The sequence below is a fragment of the Cajanus cajan genome, chromosome 5 (assembly GCF_000230855.2).
Source record: "Cajanus cajan strain Asha chromosome 5, NIPB_CcT2T_4, whole genome shotgun sequence".
NCBI lineage: Eukaryota > Viridiplantae > Streptophyta > Magnoliopsida > Fabales > Fabaceae > Cajanus > Cajanus cajan.
In genome coordinates, this window is record NC_138521.1 from 556,205 (window position 1) to 573,755 (window position 17,551).

At 33.5% G+C, this 17,551-nt stretch overlaps 2 protein-coding genes across 4 annotated transcripts; one reads left to right on the forward strand and one right to left on the reverse strand.

The window, feature by feature from the left end:
- On the forward strand, positions 1 to 4,545 carry LOC109807041 (RNA-binding (RRM/RBD/RNP motifs) family protein). The gene is made up of 7 exons (XM_020369569.3): positions 1 to 462; positions 872 to 1,001; positions 1,503 to 1,620; positions 3,100 to 3,191; positions 3,297 to 3,366; positions 3,494 to 3,576; positions 4,080 to 4,545. The coding sequence occupies exons 1-7, from the start codon at positions 96 to 98 to the stop codon at positions 4,171 to 4,173; spliced, it is 954 nt and encodes a 317-aa protein (XP_020225158.1). The 5' UTR covers positions 1 to 95; the 3' UTR covers positions 4,174 to 4,545.
- A 1,137-nt stretch (positions 4,546 to 5,682) lies between these two features.
- Positions 5,683 to 15,555, reverse strand: EXO84B (exocyst complex component 84B). 3 transcript variants are annotated; one of them, XM_020371161.3, is made up of 8 exons: positions 15,399 to 15,555; positions 15,035 to 15,259; positions 14,032 to 14,129; positions 9,583 to 10,639; positions 8,595 to 9,110; positions 7,314 to 7,502; positions 6,290 to 6,426; positions 5,683 to 6,176 (listed from the first exon to the last, which is right to left on the reverse strand). In XM_020371161.3, the coding sequence occupies exons 2-8, from the start codon at positions 15,182 to 15,184 to the stop codon at positions 6,014 to 6,016; spliced, it is 2,310 nt and encodes a 769-aa protein (XP_020226750.1). In that variant the 5' UTR covers positions 15,185 to 15,259; positions 15,399 to 15,555; the 3' UTR covers positions 5,683 to 6,013. The 3 variants fall into 3 exon arrangements, with proteins under 3 accessions (XP_020226750.1, XP_082930801.1, XP_082930800.1); XM_083074675.1 differs by having other exon boundaries at positions 15,035 to 15,199; positions 15,281 to 15,458; XM_083074674.1 differs by having other exon boundaries at positions 15,035 to 15,457.
- Between the last annotated feature and the right edge of the window lie 1,996 nt (positions 15,556 to 17,551).

The window sequence follows — 17,551 nt, forward strand, 5'->3', positions numbered from 1 at the left end:
TAAGAGTTGCGGTTGCGGAGTGAGGTATAGAGGTATAGAGGTATAGAGAGGATTGGGGTTAGGGTTTGATAGTTTTGATCCATTTTCCGGACGCAATGGCTGGCACCGGCATCCACCCATACCACCAGCAATGGCCTCCGGCAGCCGCGGCGCCTCCTCCTCCGCCTCCACCCGCCGCCGCTCCTCCTCCCCACGCCGGCGAAGAGGTTCGAACCATATTCATAACTGGCCTCCCCGAAGACGTGAAAGAGAGAGAACTGCAGAATCTGCTGAGATGGTTGCCAGGTTTCGAAGCTTCTCAGCTGAATTTCAAAGCCGAAAAGCCAATGGGTTTCGCTCTCTTCACCGCTCCACACCAAGCTCTCGCCGCCAAAGACATTCTTCAGGACATGCTCTTCGATCCCGACACCAAGTCCGTTCTTCACACCGAGATGGCCAAGAAGAATCTCTTCGTCAAACGAGGTTTCTCTCTCTTTCATACCACACCGCAACGTTCATTTGATCTCTTAATTGCCGTTTCTTCAAATTAATGCCATTTCCCCTTGCCTGTTACTTTCAAACCGTAACCGACACCTTAGCTCCACATTTATCTAGCTTGTCTTGTTAATCACCTGTTCCTGCTCGCAATAGTTCACTATTCTGTTAATTTACCATTAATCGTTGACAAGAGTGTTTCGACACTTGTTTCACTTGTTTTCCTTTACCAATGATTGGGATTGGATTCGATTAATCACTACTAGAGGTTACACTTGCACTCTATCCCATGGAAGGAATTATACCTCCTTATTAAAACAAAAAACAAAAGTATCGTGTTAATTTATTTTTTGTTTTTATTCACTTTGTAGATGTGCTTATTTTGATTTCTTTGTAGGAATAGGAGCTGATGCGGGTGCTTTTGATCAAAGTAAACGCTTGAGGACAGCCGGGGATTATACACACACTGCTTATACAACTCCATCTCCTTTTCATCCTCCCCCGCCACCTGTCTGGGGACCACATGGGTAAACACTGCCAATATAACAATTTGTAATCTCAATATAACAATTTTCGTTTGTATCTTATTCCATATATTCTAGAACTTCTTTGGATACAAGTTAGAAGTGCTTTTTAGAGCTTCTCTTTTGAAAATGAAAGAGTTATTTCCAGTAGAAAAGCCCTCAAAAGCACTTCTAAGCTTGTATACGAACAAATTCTTAGGACCTGTTTGGGTAAACTTATCTAAAAGCACTTCTAGGAAAGAAAAATAGGAAGGTAAAATTAAATGAGCTTCTCCATAAGCTAATACTAGCTTGTGCATAAGCTAATTTGTAAAAGTTCTCCTATTAGCTTCTCCAAAATTTTATTTTTAACTCATGCATAAGCTAGTTCTATCTTATTCTGATTTTTCTTCTTGTTTTTCTCTCCCAGAAGTACTTCTAGAGAAGTTTATCCAAACAGGCTCTAAATTTGTGTCAGTTTGTTTGCTTTTAGTTTGTGACATTTTGTTTGTTCTTATGGTCCAGATACATGGCTCCACCTCCTCCTCCTCCGTATGATCCATATGCAGGCTATCCTGTTGCACCTGTACCAATGCCTACTCCTGCTCCCATAGCAGCACCCAGCAGTTATGTTCCAGTTCAGGTGAGTGTGACCGAAAGTATGAACAGTGCTTTAGTTTCACTTGATCTTCCTATCAATGATTATATCATTACTCGTTGTGTTGTAATGTTCACCTTGTATTTTAAAAGGGAAGGACAAATTTTTAAATGCTCTGTTATCGTAGTCTGCAATGCTTGCTTAAAGAAAATCTCTTTTGGTCAGAAAGGATCGTAACTCTGCTCTTGATGATATATATGTCTCTCTTTGTGTGTGTGTGTGTATGTATATATTACAACATTAATTTTTAAAATTGATGAATTTATCTGCATAATACCATGTTCATGGCATGTTGAGCTGACATGATAGAGTTCTAGTATCATATTTCAAACTTCAAAGTGAGTATAGGCAGGGAGGCACTTACCTTTGATTTTGTTGGATATTTTGCTTAATGTTTTGAAGATTACTATTCTTATTTTATCAATGATTGTACGTACCTATTTTGTCTCATCTTTTGAAGATTACGATTAATATTTTATCAATGATTATTGATATAGAGGCAAGATTAAATTAATTGATACCAGAAAAGAATTATTTTCTGTGTGAAAGCTTGAATGCATTGTTTTACAATTATATTGGTAAATACATTAAAAGGTGATTCCAGTGTACGAATCTCATTTGCTAGAAGAATCTTTGAATAAAAGTAGTACTAGTTCCAAACTCTTTCTTGAAGTGATGTGTTTTTCAGGTTTTGCTAGACCTAATAGCTAATATGTGGTAATTATAAATTCTCCGGGAATGATTGCTCATAGATTACTTGTGTCAGTGTAAGTAAGATGAAAAATTGGGTTCCACTAAATCTAATCTGGAATCACTAAGGATGTTCTCCATAATGAAACTGAAGGAGTTTTCAATTTTACAAATAACTAGTAGTTTAGCCTGGGCAATGCACATGCTAATTATTTATTATATATAATTAAAATTTATAATAAATTATATATACAAATAAATACTATATTTGAATATATAAATCATACTTAAAATTGGTATAAATTGATTTTTTTAAAATATAAATTATATATCTTTTTGATAGAAACATATAAATTATATTGTAGTATGATATTATTTTTATTTATTGATAATTTATTTTAAAATATAAAAATTTAATTTATAAATAATTATGATATATAAAAATCAAATTAGATAAGAAGTTAAAAAGTTTCTAAAATTCCTCTTGTCGAAGCAAAGTCCTAAAAATGTTCTTGTGTTAGATAGAGGTTCTTGTTTAATATATAGGAGTTGATATAATGTATTGGGTCATCTTATGGCAAGAAAAAATAAATCCATAGGTGGCTGTTACTTGAATTCTTGCTGAATTATTTTGTTTTTCCACATTGCTGAAAACTTGGGTTGTGTTAATTTAATTTGCTAATTAATAAAAATTCTTTGTATATCATTCAGAGTTTGTTTTGTATGGTATGTAATATGGTGTGGTACTGTGTTTAACTTTATTATTTTGTACAGAACACAAAAGATAATCCTCCTTGCAACACCTTATTCATTGGAAACTTGGGAGAGAACATAAATGAGGAAGAAGTGAGGGGCCTTTTCAGTGTGTAAGCACATCTTATCCCTCAACACTGGCTCTTCTATTTAGTTTGTGGTATATACTATGCTCTCAAGTAAGGGCAAAATATCTTCAACTTGACTTTGTGTTGCAGACAACCTGGTTTTAAGCAAATGAAAATTTTAAGGCAGGAGAGGCATACAGTTTGCTTCATTGAGTTTGAAGTAAGTGGCCTTTATTATATTTGTAGCTTTTATAGTCTGACATATATATTTCTTATGACTTGGTGAATACTTGTTATATGATTTCTTGTAAATTTTCCTCAGTTTGATATTCAATGACCTATTGCAGGATGTTAATAGTGCAACCAATGTGCACCATAATCTGCAGGGTGCTGTTATCCCAAGTTCTGGTTCTGTTGGCATGCGGATACAGTATCCTTTTTTATATTGTCAAGTACCTCGAAATTTTCTCTCTAAAATTTACTGTGCATCTGGGGTTATAGCACTGGGGATTACACAAGGCCTTTTTCCTAAAATACTTGCATTTGTAAAAATGTGTCACAAATGTTTTCTTTCGTCTATAATGTACCTGTGCATCAATGATACTAGAACCATGGGTTTCTTTCAATTCAACTATTTTTTTCAGAGGATTTTCCTGACACTATCAGTTGTTTTGAAGTATAATCTTTCACGAATACAGCTGCAAAAGGAAAGTATTAGTGCTTCTTAGGTCAAAACTATATTGTAAATATTATGGTTCAGGCTTCATATTTTTTGACTGTTGGTTCTTCCTACCATCCCCTATCCCTCAATTTGCACAAAAAAAAAAAAAAAACACTGCCGTCCTTTGCATCTAATTTGGTATAAAATTGGTTGTGAATTTTACATCCTGTTATATGCTAGGAATTGTTGTGTTTTTCTTAACTTCTTTGTAGATATTCAAAAAATCCATTCGGAAAAAGGAAAGATAATCTTCCTATTGCTGTTCCTAGTGCAAATGGAGCTCCACCAACAATGACTTATCAGTAGCTTGAAGGGGATGTACTCTGTTCTTTTATGCTCCGACAATATTACTACATAATAGGATGCATCTTGCAGCTGTCACATGCATCCATTGATCATCAAGTCATCGCCATTAGCATCCTTGCTCATGTGAATGAATGCACAGTGGCATCATATACATACATTTGGCTATGTTATACTAATCGGAAATGCATTTCTTGGCAGCATGTGTTGGTTTCCAAATTACTTTCATAGTTGTTTAGATGATGTTATCACCTGTAGAATTAATGCATGAGTCTAAATTTTGTTTGAAGTGTGTGCTTTATGGTCATATATACTTTCTGTGTACATTGGCATTAGGAATGCTTATTCAATCAGGCTTTGGCTTCTATTTTCCAACTTTAGGTTCATTTGGTGCTTATTTGACATGACATCTTATGGTGATGCTTACTTTGATTTCATGGCACGACTTGGCTAGGGTATGGAGAAATAAGGATGTCATACCAATGATCATCCTTTCTATAATCATTACCATTGTCATATTACACCATATTTTGTTGTTTTTACCATTGAATCCGTCATACATGACTCCATTTGATCAGAGCATTGATGTTGATGCTTTGAAATTCAAGCTATTCAGGGCTATTTAAAGGGAATCCCGGGAGTTATATGTTGTCTGATTTATACAGGATTTGAAACCTACAAAGCAGACTTTGATAATGGAGATCCATTACTGCTGCTGCCATATCGTTGCAGGTAATTTTGTTTGCTTGGGTGAACCATCAAATTAGGTTGGAACTTCTGTCTATTATCAAGTGAAGCTGCCTTTGAGTTATAGGAATGTTGAGTTTCTCATTTAACAGCTGACTGACTATTTTGTCAGCGACATGCTAATTCTGTGCTAGTTTTCAAAATATACTATTTGTAGCAAAACTTTTGCTTGTGTAACAGAAGTAACTGATAGGTTAAGAATAAAAACCCAAAAAGAGTAATGTTGTTGGAATCCTTATTCTGCTGAGCTGCAACTTTTGGATTTCGCCTGAAAGCTCATACGACTATATCAATTCACAATTTTTGCCATGGAAATTGCAACTTAGCTTGTTTTTGGGCATCATACGAGAGAGGTCAACTGTTGTACTTAATCAATTCTGCCAAACATCGATGTAGTGTCGGATTCTTGTTTTATAACTTAAGCTACCAATTTGGGTTTGTTTGATGGGAATTTTGCCGCTGACTATATTTTCAGCTGCTTTATTAATTTTATCCAAGTCTTTTTGCTGTAGATATTGTTTTACTGACTACTGACTATGGTAGAATTTTTGCCTGAAGTGTGAAAGCAAGGTTTTCAAGTATATATATTAAAAACTTGAATTTTTTAGTAAGCATTTTGCTCATGATTTCAAGGCACTTGTCTATTCACAGTACGGAATATGTAACTTGCATACAATTCAACGTGAAATACATCCTCGTTTATGCTTGAACTACGGTATATCGTTACTTGACCATCAGATTCACGGAAAAAAGGGGAGAGCAACGTAAAAAAAAAAAATCAAATCAAGTGCACTTCTTTCAAAAGAATAATGTTTCAGGATATGAACCAAATAATGAAGTCAACATTTACAAACCAAAAGCCAAAAATCGACAGGTGGAAAAACTATTAGCAAACATCTGGCTATGGAAAATTTAATCTACACGACTACACAAATGCAGGGTTATCCCCAAATAAATTCAGCGAAGGTAAAAATGAAGGGGAACCGATTACAGTGAAGGTTGAACATCAGGATCAATGAGGAGATAGATCTTCAAGAGTATAAAAATCTGCTAACAATTTCCCGAATGCCTTAATTTACAAGGATGAAACTATGCCTCACGAACTACTATGAGATCTGACGGACGAAATTGACTGTGCCGAGACAGATGCAGTAGGGCTGTTAAGATCCCTCTCCCCATTTATTTCTTTGGGTTTTCCACTTAGTCTTTCCATTGCATCTTGACACATGTCGTTAAACCATTCGTCATCAGGCAGTTCTCTGGCAATGGGATATATATCAAACAACTAAATAAGCAAAAGCCACAACTTGGAACCTAAAAATTGCAGAAGAATATATATAGAACGTTGATGGTGGTGACACCAGTAGCCTACCTATATGGATCCATTCCTGTTGAAGAAAATGCCGCCATTGCTTTTGTTATAATCTCGTTAACAATTCGTTGCAAATTCCTTGACAAGTACCGTCCATGGGAGGCAAAACATACGACAAACTTCATATCCAAATAGAACTGCACAATATAAGAAAAAATTATATGGCCATGATTAACGTTGCAGTTGCCATGTAAAGTTTTCATCTATTGATCTTCCATGTCAGCAAATCATTATTATTACACTTTTAAAGATTCTAAACACCAATACATTCAGCAATGCCAGAATGTAGTAATTTTAAACAATACAACAGGACATAGACAATTTTCTTAAGGCAGAGGAATGAATTCACTTTTCAATGTATAAATAGATGCGTTCCTCAAGCGACGGAGATGAGAGTAGGACCAGAATCTAAATGGTTAGCATAGTTAAATTTGTTTCTCCATGTGTTTGATAATTGCACCGACTAAATGATATTGGTACAAAAGAACAAAATGGCAATAATGCAGAAGTTGTGTGGAATGAAAAAAATAAAATCTAAGTTACTTGTGTTATAGTAGCTTATTTTCATGCCTTCTAATTTGATTTGGTTTGAATTATTTGTATTTTGTAGAGAAAGTATTCTATTCACCGATAATACAAAAAGATTTTACACTAATATTCAATCAAAAAGTGAAATGTATAGTAAATTGATTGATTTTTACCCTAAACCTTAAAAGTCGTATCTACCATGATTTCTAATTGATTGATAGTATAAATTTCTTTACAAAGTTAAAACTGTTTTTTGTTTGAAGCCCTGGTTGTTACAACAAAAGGCCACTACTTCGATCTCTGAGTTATAGTGTGATACAAGAACTTGCCTCAAATATTTATCCTAAATAAAACTCTCCTATTCAGTTTTGCATTTAAAGGCATCAGTTCTTGTCTGTTAGCATACATGGGTTTCTAACAATTACTTCAGTGGTGTAAGAAAAACCAAAATTAAAAGAAAATCATCAATATATAATAAAAAATTCCAATATTATACCTGTCGGAGCCCAAGGGGACCTAAAGGCCTTGGCCCTTCCTCAATATCGTCCCAAAAGCTCTGGTCCTCTGAAAGCCACAACATAACAGTCTCTGTAAGTCTCATCAAGAGCAACGTAGCAAATCTTTCCCTCCCTACAAACATATCTGCTGCTATATTGGCCATTCGGTTCAGTTTTACAAAAAGCTCCTGGACAATAACATAATAGCCTCATCAGATCTCGAATAGCATTTGTAGTATAACTCGGCAAAAAAGTTAGAAAAGAACTTGTATTGATTTTAGCAAAAAAGAAAAGATTATTCATATTGCAAAAGAAAAAAAAAATCGATTTGAAAAATTCTATATGCGATACAAGTTATGAAGAATAATAGTTCTTTAATCCAATATCCAATGTAGAACATGGAATGTAATTTTGTTAAAGGAATTCAAAGGTGGAAATACTCTGCTTTAAAATCAAATTCAAGCATTCAATATGAAATCATCCTGTTGCCACATCATATAATGGTTAGGGATTTTTCTCTTCTGAAACGAGTATGGGTAAAGAAAGTAACCTTAGTTGTTGATCAAACATTTACAGTTGATTTTCTTATTAATGATTGATATTAATTACTTAACCCTTAAACTGAGCAACTCACTTTAGAGGAACAGGATCCAATGAATAGGATGATGTGGCAATAAGGTAAATTACTATTATATATAATTTGAATTTCTTTTTATCATTAAAAAGGGGATGTATACCTAAAAAACGGAACAATTTTGATTCCCTTCTGGTAGACGGGAAAATTAAAACCACAAAATTAAATACAAAACAATAAAAAATTCCAAAATCCATATATTAGGACTAACAACTTCTGTAGTCAGCCATCTGATGTAACAGTTTCACTTTTCTGTTATGAAATTGTTGATCATAGAACAGAACCCTTAAATTGGTTAATTAGCTATTTCAGAATGCAAACAGAGACTTCAAATTAAAACACATCTTATCCTTAGCACAGCTGAAAAAATGAAATTTAAAAGAGAATTGTTGGCAACATACTTTTTTGACCACATATTATTGTGGCTGAAATTCATTGAAAATCACAAAATTTTGTGGATTCCACTTCTTATTCAATGTTTCTCATGATTTAATAGTTTCCACTAAATTTCAACTAATAATAGGGTGTATTGCTAATTTGCTAGCTAGCACTACTCAGTTTCATATTCACTCTAAGAACAATATGAGGCACAAAAGTCTGAAAATCTGTAGAATATATTCACAATAAATTCAGATTTCCAAAATACCTGAAAAATGGATGATGGAAGCCATTCAATTTCGTCTGGATTTCCATCCATATTTATATACATGTCAGCAGTAAGATGACTATCACCTTCCTCAGTAAAAATTAGGTCCAATGCATGTTGACGACAGAATGTATCTTTCAATCTGTCAACTGAACCAACAAGCCTTCTCCTCCATTCTCTTTGTTCAGGATGACGATTTTGCCTTTCTGAGGTTCTTCTTCGATAATCATCCTTGTAAGCAGTCTGATTTATGGGGGCAAGCTTCATAGCTGCACGTGGAAGTAATTCATCTGCTAGTAATGAGGCATTAGCTAGCAACGCAATTTGCTGGTCCTCAGTCTCAGCCAAGCGTACAATTTTGTTTCCAGAATCTTCAAAGTTTGCTTCTTCCTCCATTGATCCAGGTAATGCTTTTATGAGCATGTTTATATAGGAGTTAAAAACTTGAAACAATCCTTCCAGAGCTTGACCTCCCAACTGCATGCTAAGCAGTGGTCCTACATCCTCAAAGAAGTCCTGTATAAGCATAGAGAACATCCAGCATAAAGTGAATTAAAAATATAAACCATTAAAACTACACAAGAAACATGGAAAGAACCTAGTAGAGTTAAAAACATTAAAATGTGCAGATGAGTATGTGTTCTGTAGCAGTTTGTTCAGTAAGAAGAGAATCGTTTGTTCAATCTCAGTAAGAAAAATGTTCAAATGTTTTTGAGAAGCCAAATAAGAAAACATACAAAATCATAGACCAAAAGATGGATATTATTTATAAATGAACAGGAGTAAACCAAGATTGCAATAAAAAATTCTAAATATCTTCACTTAAAAGAGAGAAAATACACAGAATCAAAATAACAAATATTTTGTACACTTAGTTTTAGAACACCTATTCACACCGTCCAAATCAATGCCACATCTCTGTTCTGAAACCACTCCAAACTGCATTCCGTGTAACAAATCAATATCAAGTCATAACAGATTTTCTCACCTGGACCATCAAATTGAAGCGATGGGCACTGCTTGTAAGTTTATGTTGAAATGCTGTTGTATTACTAATGGATATACTTGAAGGTCTACTAGTCTGACGATTAGCTGTAGGAGGGTATGTAAGTACCCAATCATCAGCCGCGGCCAAAGCAGCAGTACTCTCTTGAATTCGTTTCAAATTAGCATCTAGTGCTTGCTCAACACTGGGCCTAAAAAGTTTCAACAGCACAGGACAAAGAGCCAGGCCACGAGCTTCCAACAATGAGCAATGACCCAATGCTATTTGAACACACTCTGCCGCAGCTCTTAAACCTCCTGCAGCTGCTGATGAAGCTAATGCATGCCTTTTCACCAGAAGAGCAAATGCCTCTGTTTGTTTTGTAGCCCACATCACAAGTTCAGAAGTATAAGCTGGTTCCTCACCAAAAATAGCCAAAGAATCACTTGCAGCTTGTGCAACTGCAGAAAATACCAGTTGTGCAAGAGCTGCAGTATATGCTCCACCGTATGAGGTGCTTGATGGCCGAAGACTTTGCATGTTATACTGATATCGTTGCTGATGAGCATTTAGTAGCAAGCTGTGGGCATGGGGACCATCTCCAAGTATTTTAAGGGCAGAAACTGATGCACGAAGTTCAGCACCACGTGTGGAGGGCTGACAAGCAGCTTCGGCAAGCTGATCAGCTAACTTTTGTCGACGTTCAGCTATGGAATTCTGTAGAGATAAAAGTAAAGATGAGTTGATAGATTTCATCCCTTTTGCCTCAGAAACTACACGTTCTCCTTCATCAAGAGCAGCCAAAGCTTCTTCCACTCGCCTTTCAGCCAAAAGAACGTCCAAGAGATCAGGAAACTCAACCAACCATTTGTCCAGATCTGATATCTCTTTATCTTCGGAATCTGATGTAGGATTTACTGAAAAACCATCAGAATTGGAGAGTGATAATGAATCAATGTGAACTCCTTCAGCCAAACCATGTATCAAGGCAGCTTGTGTAGATAGCAGGTTTCTAATAGAAGAAAGCTCCCCCTCTAAATCTGATATCTCCTTAGATGTTCTGTAACATTTAAATATTACTTTGATTCAAAATATGACCATCAAAAAATCAGCTAACTAACAATAACTAAAACACATTGCAGCAGCTATTTTTTAAGGTCCAAATGTAGAAGGGTATAATGATAATAATAAAAAAAAAAAAGAGAAAATCACTTCAACCTCTTCTATTTTGCATTTCTAACACGAAACTTCCTCTTTATGAAACCTAAACAGAACACCTCTTATTTTACAAATATGCCACATTTAAACTCGCAATCTTTATTTTTCATATAAATTTGACAAAAATATCCTTATTATATATTTTGTCTCATTATACAAACCTCCTTTATTTGTTAAACATTACACAAAACCCCTTCTATATAAACACACTATAGTTAAGTTCCTCTTTATTATAGTAAGAATTTGAAGGTGCTAAATTATTAAATGACGGAAGTTTTAGAATAAAATTAGAGTAACATATAAGAATAAATAATAAAATAAATTATCATTTCACATTCAAAATAAAAGATTATTTTAAATTTTTGAAATGAAAAATCTAATAAAAACTAAACCACATGATTATTAATAAGATACAATAAAACTATTTTTAAATTGATTTTTAAAAATTAAATAATAAAATCATATTTTATTGATTTAATGATTAATAATTCAGATGATCATGTTTTTATTGCATTTTTTTATTACAATAATTTTGAAATAATCCTTGTTATTGATAAATTTGTTATTAATAACCTTTTTTTTTAATTTCTTTAATTATTTTAATGTTATCTTAATGTTATCTTAACATTTGTATATTTAAATATTTATCATTTCAAGTCTTTATTACCATAGAGGTATTAGATTGTAATGAAGGCAGTTTGTATAGTGTTTAAGAAATAGAAGGGAATAGGGATTTTATGTAAATAAGAAAAATCTTTAATAAGGGTATTTTTGTCAATTTTTATTTAAAAAAAAAGGTTTTGGGTTTAGGTGTATCTATCATATTTATAAAATAGGATGGGTTTTGAGTAGGTTTTAGAAATAGGTGGGATTTTGTGTAAGAAAAGCAAAATAGAAGGAAAGTTGGAGTAATTTAGCCAAAAAAAAAAAGATGGTAAACTTATACAACCACCAAATCCAAACATACAGGGAGATATTTCTCATAAATAAAATCAGAATGAAAAAATGTTAGTGTCAGATGCTAAACATCCTATGTCAAATGATACTGATAAAATATTTAGGTTAAACATATAATTTAGCCCCCATACATATTGTGGATTTGCAGTTTGGTCCTGATAGACTTCAACCGAAACCTCCTATTACTAAGGTATATAGGAGGCGCCACAAAAGGGAAAATAATGATAATAGTTAGCCGAACAGAATTGAGTTATCTGTTTTATCATTATTGGTTGTCTATTTTAAATAATTTATCTATTTTTTAGGTTTATCTTTTAATAGTTTGTTTTGATTAGTTATCTATTTTCAGTTATGAGATTTATTTTAAATAGAGGATATTGTACCTCTATTGGAGGAGGGAATTGGGAAGAATTAGGTTTTGAGGTAGCTGGCTATTGGTGTCCAGTTGTAATTCGTCTCAAGAAGCAATATTACGATTAATAAAGTTCCGGCATTCTATTTTTATTAAATCTGAATTTCATATTCGGTTGGTACCAGTTCTATCAGGTCCCTATGCATAAAATTTATTAAATCAATCCTATACATGCAAACGATATCAATTTGGTCCCTGACATTATGTGTTGACTGTTAACTTCCTTACGCATTCTTAATTTGGTCCATATATATGTAGCTCATTCTTAATTTAGTCTTTGCATGTGAAGTGCATTCTTGATATAGTCCTTATACATAAAGACCAAACTAAGAATACACTGTATGTATAGAGACCAACTTCAGAATGTGAAAGAGTTAACAGTTGTAAAGACCGAACCAGTAAAATTTATACGTATAAGGACCAATTTAATAAGTTTTCAAGTATAAGGCCCAAATTGAGAATCCACAATACCTATAGGAACTAATTTATATGTTTAACCTAATATTTATTTGATTTGATATGAGGATACGGCTGAAATATTAGGACATCTTTAGAATTTTTCAAGCATCATAAGATATGTTCAAATTGCATAAAAACCAGCATTTTGAAAACCCAACCAATTGGGAAGTGGTCTGGCCATGCCTGAAAACCGGAGAGTGAGAACCGGTCAAACCATGCAAATTGGTTGTGGGTTGACTGGTTGAAAGATATTCCTCTATCACTCTAGATACTTCATTTTAGAGGGAAGTAAAGGCAGAACTGGGATGTGGCAGAGGACTACTTGTTTGTTGGTAAAAAGGTTGAGTTTAGTTTATGTATCATCTTGGTTTGTATGCATGCTTTGAGCGAATCCCAGTGTATCAGAGGGATACTTCAAATGCACAAAGCTTAAATGACCCCTATAGGTTTAGGGGCTGAAGCCACGAGCTTTACATGAGAGTGGATTTTAGCAAATGAGAAGAGAATGATTCTCTGCAGTGACTTTACATGAGATCTTAACCCTTCAATAAATTTTAAAAATATAATATATTTCTAATATAAGCTTGAGGTTAAAAAGAATAAACGGAGAGATCATGACACTTGACTGACCAAGTTAAGTATTTTTCCCCTTTTTCCCCTCTTTGAACAAGAGAGGATATGCTCACAATAAAAATGATTTGAACCCATCATCCTTCACCCTTGTTTTTTTTTTTTTTTTATCCCGACAGGTATCCTCTCTCAAAGGTAATTATGCTAAAAGACATTATCGGGCACTAAATGCAGACATCTCTCCCAGTGGGAATTTGAACCTTGGTTTGTCATTTTGTAGGGGATTAGCCTTTTCCGCTAAACCCAAATTCCTTGGTTTGGACTGAGGAAGGAAAAAAAAAAAAAAAGAGAAAATTTTGAAATTTGAAATGAAGAGAAAACATAGAAAGGAAAGTTTATTTCTAGAATTTTCTTTCCTTTCAACTTTCTCTTCATTTTCTTTTCAACCAACCAATAGAATTTTCAATTTTTTTTTTTTTAATTTTCTCTCTCCATCCATAGGCTGAACGTGGAAATCATTGTTCATGTATTGTTAATTATTATTAATATTGTAAAGAAGTTTCCAGAAACAGCTGCATCTCCACATGGTCACACCACCTTTGTCTCTCCCCATCCACGTTAATTTATTGTATTATCATGAATTAGTTTGACAAAATAAAATAGACATACATTTTTGCATCTATAATTTCACTCATGTGCTTAAAATATATATGTTAATATTTTTTACATATTGTCTGACAAAATTTAAGTACAACTTCAAAACCTTGAATCCACTCCTTACTAGTTTAAGGACCATTGCAGATTTCAAAACATCTATACAAACTAACAGAACTAACCGTATGAAGGCTGCATAGTTGGCATAGACACTTCGACGCATCTCCTCAGCAGATGCTTTCTTCAAGTCCACTAAATATGAGCACAATTGCTTAATTTCCTGAAGAACAAATTAAACATGCTTAATACAAAGAGCGTGGAAACTTTTCTCTACATGGTGTGAACAAGACGCATCCAATAAAAGGTATCACCATTACACATGAGTAATTGATGTAAAATTTTGATCATGTGGTTATCACTGCTGGCATTACTTGTGCTCTTTGATAATTTTCATACATCAAATCCATTTCGCAACTACATGAGACTTAGGTAAATGCTGAATAGTGTGAAGAAGGCATTTCGCCAAACCATATAGATCGTAGTTGAGAAGTAGTTGAGAAGGTACGAAAGAAACTACAAATATAACAGGATGGAGAAAGGATATCAGATGTTGCCAGGGTGTGAGACACTATAATCCAATCTAAAATAGAGCTTCTCCTCTCTTCACTTCCTAGCTTTTAGGAGTGGACTCTCCTCTGGATTAAGAATGCAATTTAAATGCTACTGTTATTATCAAGAAAAATTAAAAAATGAAGCAAGGATAAACTTCATATGTCTACTAGTCTAACCAGTTGAATGATCTTCATAGGCCTCACCGCTTGCATCAAGTAGGCATAATTAGGCTTCTATTATCGAGGTATCAATATATACTCATGAAGAGAAATCATTTGCCAATTGTTCATCGTACATTATTAACTTTTTTTTTTTTTTTTTTGTTTAGTTCCGTGCAGAAAACGTGAAGAGAAATTTAACAAGCAGCACGCAATTTTCGACATCTGCCTCTCACCCTAGCAAACACATCTAAAAACTAGCGAGTGATTGTTATTACAGACACATTCACATTTTGAACGATGAAAAAACGAGGCACAAGCGCAAGCGAAAACTCGCGCTTCTAAGGAAAATGAAAAAAACAAGACGGATCATTGAACATGCATCTAATTGAGTACAATAAAGAGGAAAACAAACCTTATCGTTGAGAGCGCAGTTTGACTGGACATAGGACTCAGCGTCGAATTTCTCAGACTTGAAGGGATTGAGACCTTCTTCGAGCTTCGGTCCGTTCTCCTTCACACTCGCCACGGCGGCTCTCGACCGAGATGTCTTCCCCGTCGCCATATCCACAGATTCCAACTGAATCCTCGAGTTTAGGGTTCCAACACCGAAATTCAAAAAGTAGATCCACGCACGAATCTAGAAACAGAAGAAACTTACTCAGCAGCACAGAGGAGAAAATGCGGAGACGATGTTTCGTTTGAATTTCAATTTCAATTTCAATTTCAATTTCTCTCTGATCCCTAACAACGCGGTGAAGGTAAGAGTTGAGACTTACAAGAGAGAGAGAAGAAGCGAAGATTGCCAATGCCAGCACACCACGCCTTACTTTTCTTTAACTGCTTCGTTTTTTCAAAATTAAATAAATAGAATTTACTTTTCGCTCTAACTTCTTCAACTAATAACTTGCTTCAACAAACACATTTTCTTTTTTTTGTTGTTTACCTGTAAATGATGGACCCTTTGTACCCAAAGTGGATGCATAAATTTTTTAAATTAATTTGAAAAAATTTGGGAGTAAGATATTCGATAATGACTTGATCATTGTTTATTTACTCGGTAATTAGGAAAATGGTAATCAACTAATCATATAAGCTTTTTTTTACTTTCTATAGGAAAGCTTGATTTCTAGCACATATGTGGACACCGGGATGTCCCAAAGAAGAAAAATATTTGGATGGAAGTTTTCATTCATCAATTTCAGATTTTTACCATTATAAATATCTGGTGAAATTTCACAAGGTTTTATAACAGACAGATATTTTCCATTTTTTTTCTTTCTATTTTATGATACTACTTTGTATGTTTTGTTCTTTTGTTTAGCGGCCACCAATTATATTGCATGCCATGTCAATAACATACGCACATGGATACAATGTGTTTCTTTTTCTCCTCGGTATCAAACAAACTCGATCCATTTATTCGGAATTCTTCAACAATTTTTTTTATACCAAGCATTTGAGTAGAATTTTAGTCAACCTTTTTTTTTTGACGGCGAATTTTAGTTAACTTTTTAAATACAGTTCTTATACAAATATTAGCCCATTAATGCACAATCCAAATAGCAATCTTACTTGCATAATTGTTAGGTAGCGTTTGATATACATTCTAAAATGAGATATAATACATGAGTTTTATTCTATATCTTATACATTCTACGTTTGATAAAACGGAATAAAAATGAAGATAAAAAATGGTGTATTTTGCACTCATTAGAAAATTTTATCTAAAGAGTCATAGTTGATAATGCAACAATAATTATTCATTTTCAGTTCAAGACATGTACGTAGGCTATTCCCTCATGTTTTCAAGTGCATAATTAAGACAATATATATCAAAGGCAGCATGCGGTTCATAATATTAGGATGTAGCATCATTATCAAGTTAGTTTTTTTTTTTTGGCTAGAAGAGTTGTAATAGCTTTTGGATTGTTTATTTGCATCTTAACTGTTTTTAAATGGTATAATATAATCCAGTACATCACTAATAATTTTAAACATTGTTGGGTATTAAATTGCAGCGGAAATTTTTTGTCTTATTTCTCCTTATTTTCTTAGTAAATTATAAAAATAGTAAATACAGGGAATGAGTCAAATCTCATGTTAAACTTTAACATAAGTTAAAATATTATTTTATCTCTGTTTTTATTATATATATATATATATATATATATATATATATATATATATATATATGTGTGTGTGTGTGTGTGGTCTGAAGAGACATAAAAAAAATTAATTTTAAACATAACCTATTGTGCATATGAAAGAAATATTGTTTCTCATTATTTAATGATTAATTGTTAAGATTTTACCTTTTCATACTTCCTTTTTCACATTTTTTTTTTCCTATCTTCTTTTTTGTGTTCCATCATATTTCTCATTTTCTCTCACCCCCGTAAAACAGTTATTAAAAAACCCTTGCTGTAATTGTTAAGATGCTCTATGGAGTTTTTTGTTTCCAGGGCTCATTGTTATTGTTGGTTAATTGAATGCTAATTAGACGGTAGATCAAAATGATAATGTATAGATCAACCGCATCTATGAGACAGAAAAGTGATTATTGATATCGTGGATGAATGAAAACCTGTGGAGAATAATAAAATTGAATGATCATTAACAAAATAATAGGAGGATAAAGCACATGCATGAGACTACCTGAAAAGAAAACATGTAACAGTAGCAAAGATTAATCAATATTAGCCATTTCATCGTTCGAAAGAATCTAGCTGGCTATTCAACAACTCTTTTAATTTATGCATATTTCCTTACCTTCTACTTTTCACATCGATTATGAAACCTCACAATTCTCTTACTCATTCAATTTAAAGGATTTTTTTTTTACGTTGAAAAAAAAATAAAAATGATAACCTGCTTTCTATTATTTTAAAATTTTGTGGCCAACATCTGATCTTCCTTGAATGAATAAAAG

Coding starts and splice junctions, on each gene's coding strand:
- EXO84B (XM_020371161.3), bottom strand. CDS start 15,184: ATGGCGACGGGGAAGACATCTCGGTCGAGAGCCGCCGTGGCGAGTGTG. Junction 9,111..9,582: donor GCTTCAATTTGATGGTCCAG/GTGAGAAAATCT, acceptor ATGCTTATACAG/GACTTCTTTGAGGATGTAGG. Junction 6,427..7,313: donor GTCCCCTTGGGCTCCGACAG/GTATAATATTGG, acceptor TATATTGTGCAG/TTCTATTTGGATATGAAGTT.
- LOC109807041 (XM_020369569.3), top strand. CDS start 96: ATGGCTGGCACCGGCATCCACCCATACCACCAGCAATGGCCTCCGGCA. Junction 1,002..1,502: donor CCTGTCTGGGGACCACATGG/GTAAACACTGCC, acceptor CTTATGGTCCAG/ATACATGGCTCCACCTCCTC. Junction 1,621..3,099: donor GCAGTTATGTTCCAGTTCAG/GTGAGTGTGACC, acceptor TATTTTGTACAG/AACACAAAAGATAATCCTCC.